This window comes from Streptopelia decaocto (genome assembly GCF_964273445.1).
Source record: "Streptopelia decaocto genome assembly, chromosome: 2".
Classification (NCBI taxonomy): domain Eukaryota; kingdom Metazoa; phylum Chordata; class Aves; order Columbiformes; family Columbidae; genus Streptopelia; species Streptopelia decaocto.
The window spans coordinates 380,907-391,215 of NC_138655.1; the positions used below are offsets into that span (position 1 = coordinate 380,907).

Below are 10,309 nucleotides of genomic sequence, written 5' to 3' on the forward strand. Positions count from 1 at the left end.
CTCTGGGGCTGTGCGCTTCTCTGGTTGCAGCAGAGAGAAAGGAGACGAGGGACACGAAAGGTGCACGAGGCTGCGAGACCCAGACACGATGTCTGACCGCTGCAAACGGTAATGCCTGAATGGGAAAACCATGAACGGGCAAAAAACGCTCGGTTCAAAACAGGAAAGGGAACAAAGCACGGAGGACGCCAGCAATTGTGATGCGGCTGCGTGTGGGGCACAGAGGGGCGCCTGCGGCTCGGGACGCGGAGGAGCCCGGGGGCCGCGGTGCCCGGAGCGCGGCCGGAGCAGTGGCAGCCGGCATTGCCACGGGGACACGGCGGACACCGGGGAGCACGGAGCAGCGGCAGCCGGCATCGCCGCGGGGACACGGCGGACACCGGGGAGCGCGGAGCAGCGGCAGCCGGCATCGCCGCGGGGACACGGCGGACACCGGGGAGCGCGGAGCAGCGGCAGCCGGCATCGCCGCGGGGACACGGCGGACACCGGGGAGCGCGGAGCAGCGGCAGCCGGCATCGCCGCGGGGACACGGCGGACACCGGGGAGCGCGGAGCAGTGGCAGCCGGCATCACCGCGGGGACACGGCGGACACCGGGGAGCGCGGAGCAGCGGCAGCGGCATCGCCGCGGGGACACGGCGGACACCGGGGAGCGCGGAGCAGCGGCAGCGGCATCACCGCGGGGACACGGCAGACACTGGGGAGCGCGGAGCAGCGGCAGCGGCATCGCCGCGGGGACACGGCGGACACCGGGGAGCGTGTCACCGCGCCAGAGACGGCGCGTTGCTGCACCAGCCTGTGCCGCTGCGCTGACGTCAGGCCCTCCCGGCACACAACAAGGCGGAGGATTGTTGAGACCGGGTTAGATCGCGGAGGGTTAAAGGATCCTTGCGATGGAGAAAGTGGCACAGGGAAAGGGGACCTGACGGCAGAGCCAAAACAGCCCTTGCACGTCGCCCACACAGGCTGCAAGGGGAACGAGGAGGACACTAAATCCGGCATGGAAAGTTTTGTTTGCTGCCAGACCCACGGACCCGCGCTGAGAGGAGGATCTCACTGCCTGCCCCAGCCAGGTTGATCAGCAGTGAGTTCAGACCGCTTGTCCTGCTTTCACAAACATCCCCGGCTAAAACCACCTGGGTGCCCCAGCTGCTGTTTGGAGCACGGAGCAAAGCCTGGCGACACGGACCCGTCTGATCAGCTGAGCCCGGCAGGGGCACAGTCAGCGCACAGAGCGGTTTGGCTTGGAAAGGACGTTAGTTCGCCCGGTTCCACCAGCTGCCATGGACGCCGTCCAGCAGCCCCGAGCCCGGCCAGCCCGGCCGGGACCCTCCGTGGCCGGAGCGTCCGCACTGCTCCGCAGCCCGCGCGGGGCCTCCCGCCCTCACGGGGAACAATCTCCTCAGATCTCATCTACATCTCCCCTCTCTCAGTTTAAACCATCCCCCCTGGTCCTGCCACCGCGTGCCCTTGTGAAAAGTCCCTCTCCAGCTCTCCTGCAGGTCCCTTTGGGTACTGCTGGGGGCTCTAAGGTGTCCCCGGAGCTTCTCCCCAGGCTGACCCCCCAGCTGTGTCAGCCTTTCTCCCCAGAGCTCAGCCCTCGGCCCATTCCCGTGTCCCTCCTCTGTCCCGCTCCAACAGCTCCATGTCTGGCTGGTGCTGGGCCCCAGGGCTGGACACAGAGCTCAGAGGGTCAGCACAGGGGGCACAGGGGCAGGATCCCCCCAGTGCTGCTCACATGGCTCTGGGTGCAGCCAGGACACGGGGGCTCTGGGACACGGGGGCTCTGAGACATGGATTGGGCTCTGGGACACAGGGGGGCTCTGGGACATGGGGGCTCTTGGACACTGGGGACTCTGGGACATGGATTGGGCTCTGGGACACGGGGGGGTTCTGGGACATGGGGGGGTTCTGGGACACGGGGGGTCTGGGACATCGGGGCTCTGGAACATGGATTGGGCTCTGGGACACTGGGGACTCCGGGACACGGGGGCTCTGGGACACTGGGGGGTCTGGGACACTGGGGGGTCTGGGACACTGGGGGGTCTGGGACATGGATTGGGCTCTGGGACACGAGGGGGTTCTGGGACACTGGGGGGTCTGGGACATGGATTGGGCTCTGGGACACGAGGGGGTTCTGGGACACTGGGGGGTCTGGGACATGGATTGGGCTCTGGGACACGAGGGGGTTCTGGGACACTGGGGGGTCTGGGACATGGATTGGGCTCTGGGACACGAGGGGGTTCTGGGACACTGGGGGGTCTGGGACATGGATTGGGCTCTGGGACACGAGGGGGTTCTGGGACACTGGGCTATGGGACACTGGGGACTCTGGGACACGGGGGCTCTGGGACACTGGGGGCTCTGGGACATGGATTGGGCTCTGGGACACGGGAGCTCTGGGACACAAGGGGTTCTGGGACATGGATTGGGCTCTGGGCCACGGGGGGCTCTGGGCCGGCTGTTGCCGGCTGTTGCCCGGTGGCATTGAGCTGCTCATCACCAACAGCCCAAGCGCTGCTCCCCGCGCCTCCCTCGCTCCCCGCTCCGCCCAGCCCGTTCGTGCTCGTGTTGCCCGGCCCACGTGCAGGACCTGGCGCTCATCCTGGAAACCTGAACAACAGCAAACAAAGGCCATAAAACCAGTAAGGGGCAGGAGAGAAAATAGATGGCATGAAAAGAAAGAGCCAAGTCGTCCTGCTGCTCCCCTGGGAGCGCTGGCAGCAGAGCAGCTCTCAGCAATAACCCTGGTGGCAAAGCCGAGCTGGACGCTCTCCAGCTCATCTGTCACGGAAATGGTTATCCTCACTGCAAACTCCAGTAATACCTAAAAAAGGGACCCCCCTGCACCTCACTGCATTCAAATGTTTAGATTTTTTCCATAATAAGTTTTCATTTTCTGATCTCTGGGAACCTGGAGCAAGACTTCAAACTCTACCGCTCCTGCAGATTTTTTAACATTACTCTATTTTCTTAACATTTTGCTTCACCGTGTTTTCTCTTTCTTCCCGTTTCCCTCTTTCCTTCCTTTCATCCTGCTGGTTTCGGAGGTCAGAGCTCATGGCTCAAGGGCCCCATATCACTACCCAGTTACCAACCCTGTGAGCAAAGGGGGAGCAGCGCCGATCTCGAGCCCCCAGAGGAGAATGGGGCTTGATGGGCAGAGCGCACGGACACCCCGGGACGGACGGACGGACAGACGCTGCGGAGCCGCAATGACAGCCCGACCGGCACGACGGGTCAACGCGGTGGCGCCGTGCCCAGCAGGGTCACAAACACCCCCCGGTCCCAACGGGCCCCTCCCGAAGGGGTGACGGTTTTGCAAAAGCGAAGCGGCGCGGACTGAACCGGTTTGTGCCGAGTGACGAGGCGCTGGGCCCCTTGGAGAAACTGCTCACACGCCGCAAGTTGCAAAACTTCAAACACGGGCTGTAAACCAAGTTTCTTCTGCCTTGCTGCTGTTACTGGGTGCAAAAAGTAATGAAGTCATCAGATCAAGGCTGGAACAGGGTCTTCCGAAGGGAAAGGTCTGCAGCAGCGCTCCCGTGCTGCTGCTCCCCAACGGGACGGAGGGGACGAGGGGGAAGACGGCTGTGCTGACGCCCAGCGGGAGGTCGCGGGGCTGTTGCTCCACGTACGTTGCAGAGATTAACGTAAGAGCTTGTATTTCCTGAACCGCTCACGGAAACCTGTGACTTCACACCCACCGGGAATAAACGCAGCACAAATAGGACAGGGAAGTCGTGACGGGAAGGTTTTCTGCCCTGGTGGGCACGGCCAGACCCAGCGCCGGGATCCGGCACCGCGGCGCGCTGGAGCTGCGGTGTCTGCGCCGGAACGGGGCGCCACGAGGGACGGGACCTGCCCCCACAACGGCCCCGTGCGAAAACAGAGGTGTCATCCTTGCGTCCGTGTAACTCACACGTACACAGAGCACTTGATCACCACCGGCCTCGCAGCCCTCGTGCAGCTCTCCCGCCTCTCCAGGCCCATCCCCAAAACGGATCCCACACAGGGCTCCACTGTCCTGGCAAAGCGAATTAAGGAGCATAAACAATTACAATGAATCATCAGGATGCTGAGGGAAAATCTATTGGTAAAAATAGCCGGAGTGCTTACAGCAATCGGAATGTGTGTTAAAGAGAACGGCTGCTGGCTGACGCCGGACCGTATCGACAGCTCGGAGAGCTGGAGCTGCACTCACTGCTGGCCCCGGGGACTGTCACCCGGCACTGGTGTCCCCAGGGACTGTCACCCGGCGCTGCTGTCCCCGGGACGCGGCACCACGGCCCCGGCGAGCACAGTATCACAGTATGTTTGGGATTGGAAGGGACCTCAGAAGCTCATCCAGTGCAATCCCCCCATGGAGCAGGAACACCCAGATGAGGTTACACAGGAAGGTGTCCAGGGGGTTGGAATGTCTGCAGAGAAGGAGACTCCACAACCCCCTGGGCAGCCTGGGCCAGGCTCTGCCACCCTCACCAGGAACAAGTTTCTTCTCAAATTTAAGTGGAACCTCTTGTGTTCCAGCTTGATCCCATTACCCCTTGTCCTATCATTGTTTGCCACCAAGAAGAGCCTGGCTCCATCCTCGTGGCACTCACCCTTTATATATTTATAAGCATTAATAAGGTCACCCCTCAGGCTCCTCTTCTCCAAGCTAACGAGCCCCAGCTCCCTCAGCCTTTCTTCATAAGGGAGATGCTCCACTCCCTTCAGCATCTTTGTTGCCGGCGGCCTCTGGCGATGCCAGCGGTGGGACTGACGCACCGCATCTCACGGCTCTGAACTGCCACGGCACCAGAGCCCCGGGGCTGGCGAGACCCCTGCGGCGCTCGAGCGGCCGCTCCGCCTTCCCAGCCCCCGCAGACGGGCGGCACGGCCGCCAGTCACCGAAACACGCGCGGGGAGGTGCCAGCGCGGGGCCGCGCTCGCCGTTGTTTGCACTTCGCCACGTGCTGCACAGGACAGGCCTCCAGGGCCAGGGCCAGCGCTGCAGCTCCGCTCCGGAACGCTCCCGTGTCGAAATCAAACGTTAAGTACACATCATTAAATGTCATCATTAGGTCAAAATAGATGGGGATTGTTCAAATGAGAAATGACCTCCGAGTCATTTCCTTGCCAAGGACAACTAGAGGTTTCGGGCTGTTTTGGTGGCTCGCAGACCAACACACACCAGCCAAGAACTGCGAAAAACAGAATGCAACTACAGGTTGGACGGGATTGAATTACGGGCCTTGTTCAGTGCCTACACCAAACGTCTCCACCCTGTTGCTCATTTCCAGCACACACCGGAGGTCATTTTAAGTCCGCAGATCTAATTACAGGAGCATCGGGGTGTTCTCAGCTAAAAAGCTCGTTTCCGCAGTTTTCCACAGCGCCTCGGCTGTCCCGCAGAGCCGCCCTGCCACAGCGACCGCGGGGCGCAGGGGTCGTTCTGTCCGTCCGTCTGTCCACTGCGCCTCACCAGGGCCGTGCTGCCTGCACCAGCAGCCGCAGCTCGGTCAGACAACGGGCGCCAGCAAAGCCCGTCCCCAAAAAGATACGGGAAACCCCCAAGGCACAGCTCCAGCTGCCTGCAGGTGCCTCCAGCGCCTGCGATGGGCCACGCGGGTGGGATCTGACACGCAGGGAGCACCAAGGACAAGCCAGGGAAGGAGCCACGGGATCCTGAATGTGGCGTCAGGTCCCCACGCACACCACGGGACAAGGCTCAGGCTCCAGCGCCGCGGCACCTGCTCCCGGGAACGGGGACCGAGGGCGACGGCGTGGGTGTGGAAGCACCAGAAGGACAAAGGGACACAAGAAGGGCAGGCGCTGACGGCACTGACATTAGCAGGCTGGCAAGATCTTGGCAAAGCCCAGACTGGGAAAACAGCCTGAAACACGGGCAGCCTGCAGCCGGACCAGGGTGCTAGAGACAGCCACGAGGTCACTGCCTTGTGACCATGGGAGATAGAGAACACGAGTGGCCCTGGATGGGCCCCTGGAGCTGCCAGAGCCTGGGGTGTGTCTGTCAGTGCTGTCCCCACTGCTCTGTGGTCAAGATTAACCCACCGACTTGGGGCCCTGTTTCTAGGTGCCCTGACAGAGGCTGAGCGGCTCAGGCTCCGCTTCCAGGGCAGATGGTCATTACACTGATACGAGCGATGGAGCAGAGAGGGCAGGGGTGATGACGGGAGCGCCGCAGAACCTCCTGGACACGCTGCAGGAGGGCTGTGCCGAGCCCCTGGGCTGGGAAGATAAGCTGAAGGGATCCAAACTCCTTGCCCGGAGAGGAGGCACCAAGTTCTCCAGCCCTGCAGGCAGCGGTGCGGGGGACAGCCCCGTCACCCTCATGCCCTGCGATTCACCCGGCCAAGTCCTCATTCCCGCAGGAGCTGCCCGGCCAGTGACCCATGGCTACCGACCTGTCACCGAGCGCAGCTCCAAGACTGAGCCCAGCCAAAGCCTCCAGGACTAGGCTCAGCGTCGGCTCCAGCAGCGCCCGGTCTCCTTCTGACAGGGCCCACGAACCGGCAGCGAGCAGGTGGCCCAGCACGGCTGGTCCTGGGGTGTCAGTGCCCTCCGCTGCGACCCCGGCTGCCTTGTGCCGCCAGGGCACGGGCCGGCTCCCTGTACCAGGACAACCACCCCAGGACACAGCGAGCCCGGCTCCCTGCACCGTGACACCCGCCCCGGGACACAGCGATCCCGGCTCCCCGCACCGGGACACCCGCCCCAGGACACAGCGAGCCCGGCTCCCCGCACCGGGACACCCGCCCCAGGACACAGCGAGCCCAGCTCCCTGCACCGCGACACCCGCCCCAGGACACAGCGAGCCCGGCTCCCCGCACCGGGACACCCGCCCCAGGACACAGCGAGCCCAGCTCCCTGCACCGCGACACCCGCCCCAGGACACAGCGAGCCCGGCTCCCCGCACCGGGACACCCGCACCGGGACACAGCGAGCCCGGCTCCCTGCACCGCGACACCCGCACCGGGACACAGCGAGCCCGGCTCCCCGTACCGCGACACCCGCCCCGGGACACAGCGAGCCCGGCTCCCTGCACCGTGACACCCGCCCCGGGACACAGCGAGCCCGGCTCCCTGCACCGCGACACCCACACCGGGACACAGCGAGCCCGGCTCCCTGTACCGCGACACCCACACCGGGACACAGCGAGCCCGGCTCCCTGTACCGCGACACCCACACCGGGACACAGCGAGCCCGGCTCCCCGCACCGAGACACCCGCACCGAGACACCCGCACCGGGACACAGCGAGCCCGGCTCCCCGTACCGCGACACCCACCCCGGGACACAGCGAGCCCGGCTCCCCGTACCGCGACACCCACCCCGGGACACAGCGAGCCCGGCTCCCCGCACCGGGACACCCGCACCGGGACACAGCAAGCCCGACTCCCTGCACCAGGGCTCCCCGCACCGGGACACAGCGAGCCCGGCTCCCCGCACCAGGGCTCCCCGCACCGGGACACAGCGAGCCCGGCTCCCCGCACCGGGACACCCGCACCGGGACACAGCGAGCCCTGCTCCCCGCACCAGGGCTCCCCGCACCGGGGCTCCCGGCGCCTCCGGCCGGCCCCACGGCTCGCTCCGCCCCCGGGGCAGCTCCCGCACCGGCCTCCGGGCACCTGCGGGAGCCGCCGGGGTCTCGGCGGGGCTGCCCGTGCCCGGGGGTGCGGCCGCCCCAGCCCCGGCCCCGGCCGGCGGGACACGGCGGGAGCTCGGTGGGCCGGGCGGCGCTGGGTCCCCGCACAGCCCGCGGCCCCGCCGGGCCCGGCGGCAGCGGCAGCGGCAGCCCCGTCCCGCAGCGCCCACCTGCTCGCGGCGCTTCTGCCAGCGGCCGCAGGGGCTCTCCTCCAGGATCTCGCTCTCCTCCTCGCTCTCCTCCTCCTTCTCCTGCGCCAGCCGCGCGTCCGGCTCCGGCACCGCCATCCCCGAGCCGAGCCCTGCCGAGCCGAGCCGAGCTGAGCCGAGCCCTGCCGAGCCGAGCTGCGCAGAACCGAGCCGAGCCCTGCCGAGCCCTGCCGAGCCGAGCCGAGCTGAGCCGAGCCCTGCCGAGACGAGCTGCGCAGAACCGAGCCGAGCCCTGCCGAGCCCTGCCGAGCCGAGCCGAACCGAGCAAAGCCGCGCCGAGCCGCCCTGCCGAGCCGAGCAGCGCCGGGCTCTGCCGAGCCGAACCGAGCCGCGCCGCGGGCTGACAGCGCCGCGGGGGCCGGCCCGGGCTCAGCCCGCCCCGCTCCGGACGTGCGGACGCTCACGCCCCGCCCCGGCCGTTCCCGCCCCGCCGGGGGGGCCCCGCACGGCCCGGCTGCGGGATGCGCCGCCGAGAGCTCGCTGCTCCCCGCACCTCCCCCTGCCCGGCGCGGCTCCCGAGCTCGTCCCGCCCGCCCCGGTTCGCGGGCCTGACCCGGCTCGGGGCCCGTCCCAGCCCCGCCGCCGGCCCCGGCCTCCGGGCGGCCGTCTGCCGCCCTTCCCGGCGCCTCTCGGCTGGGCCTCCGGGTCCCCTCTCCCCGCAGCAGCCGTTCCCGTTACCCCCGCAGGACCCGGCTCCGTGATGGGTGTGGGGCAATGGGTGCCAGGTGATGGGTGCTGGGTGCCAGGCGTAGGGTACCAAGTGATGGGTGCCGGGTACTGGGTGCCAGGTACCAGGTGCTGGGTGCTGTGTGCCGGGTGCCAGGGCTGCACCCCTGGCAGGAGCAGCTGCTGGGCTCCCACACCCACCGCGCACCCAGAAACTGCTTCATCAGCTCCCAACAAGACGTCTTGCAGATGTTTTCATTCCCCTGGAAAGTTCCTGGCTCGTTCGATGTTTTCCTTCTCTTTCTGGCAGGCTCCGGCTTCTTTCAGCACGTTTATTTGTTCCACCCTGTTTCCGTGCGAGCGCCGGTGCCCGCTCGCTGCTTTGGCAGACGCCCTCTCCCTCCAGACCGTTACTCCTTTTAGCTGCTGTGGTCCCAAGAGGGGCCGCGGTGGTGGCGGCTGTTGCACAAACAGGCACCGATGGTGCACGCCAGGTACCGTACACAACACCCTGTTCCCTGAACACAGCACAATGGAGCAGGCGGCGTCTCCTCGTGTGACCACTGGCAGTTCCTGCCTGGCAGCCGACGCAGCTGGTGCCACCAGCCACAGCCCTGTGGCACCGCCGGGGACACAGCGACAGCTGCCAGCTCCCCGTGGCACAGCCCGCCTGGTTCGGTCCTGCCGGCCGTCACCGTGAGCACCGTGCTGGCCCTGCCAGAGCCCGTCAGCGCCTCCGGGACCGCGAGAGCACATCCCGGGCCACCTCTGGCACCCCCGGTCGCTCCACCCGCTGCCAGGTGCCACCGCTCCCCTGGTGACCTTGTCCCACCAGAGAGGACCTGCAGGAGAGCGAGCTGCTGGTTCTTATCAGACCTAAAGGCAATTCAGCTGGGAATACGTACAAGGACGAGGAAAGCCGAGGTTGGAACCAAATGTGAAATACAGAGCACGCTCCCAGCGCCTTTCCCGTCTGCTGGCGTCCCCGGGCCCCGTGGCGCTCCGTGACAGTCCCCATGTCGCTCCATGACAGTCCCTGTGGCGCTCCATGACAGTCCCCATGTCGCTCCATGACAGTCCCCATGTCGCTCCGCGACAGTCTCCGTGGCGCTCCGTGACAGTCCCCATGTCGCTCCATGACAGTCCCCGTGGTGCTCCATGACAGTCCCCATGTCGCTCCATGACAGTCCCCATGTCGCTCCGCGACAGTCTCCGTGGCGCTCCGTGACAGTCCCTGTGTCCCTCCCGTGACAGTCCCCATGTCGCTCCGTGACAGTCCCCATGTTGCTCCCGTGACAGTCCCTGTGTTGCTCCCATGACAGTCCCTGTGTTGCTCCCGTGACAGTCCCCGTGGTGCTCCATGACAGTCCCCATGTCGCTCCCGTGACAGTCCCCGTGTTGCTCCCGTGACAGTCCCCGTGTCCTGCAGACGCTGGTTCCCTGTCACAGCCCTGCCACTTGTCTCCCAGTTCAGGTGTGTGTGATGGGGGTGGCCTGTACGGGGGGGCCCTGCCAGTTTTAACAGATCCTCCGCACGTACGAGCTCTGTCCAATGTGCACCTAAAGGGAAGCGGATCAATACCTGCCCAACAGGTAGAACGCAGTGCCGAAACACACCGGAGGCAGGAGATGTGTCCAGCCCAAGGGTGATGGGTCTAAATGGAGTCACTGGAGAGACAGGGTGATAGTAAGAAGGCAAAGTTTGTTCTCTGCTGCAGCGTTTACTTGTTAGGAAGCTTTATTGACAAGAGGAAAGGCAGAGGAATTGTCTCAAAACGAGGTGACAG

The 10,309-nt window shown here is 65.7% G+C and overlaps 1 protein-coding gene across 1 annotated transcript in view; it reads right to left on the reverse strand.

The window, feature by feature from the left end:
- Nucleotides 1-8,951, reverse strand: part of NRBP2 (nuclear receptor binding protein 2) — a 44,159-nt gene extending 35,208 nt beyond the window's left edge. Inside the window, exon 1 of the mRNA XM_082046723.1 lies at nucleotides 7,818-8,951. Coding sequence (XP_081902849.1) covers nucleotides 7,818-7,934 — 117 coding nt within the window. The 5' untranslated portion in view covers nucleotides 7,935-8,951. The remainder of the gene's footprint in view (nucleotides 1-7,817) is intronic.
- Nucleotides 8,952-10,309: the final 1,358 nt, after the last annotated feature.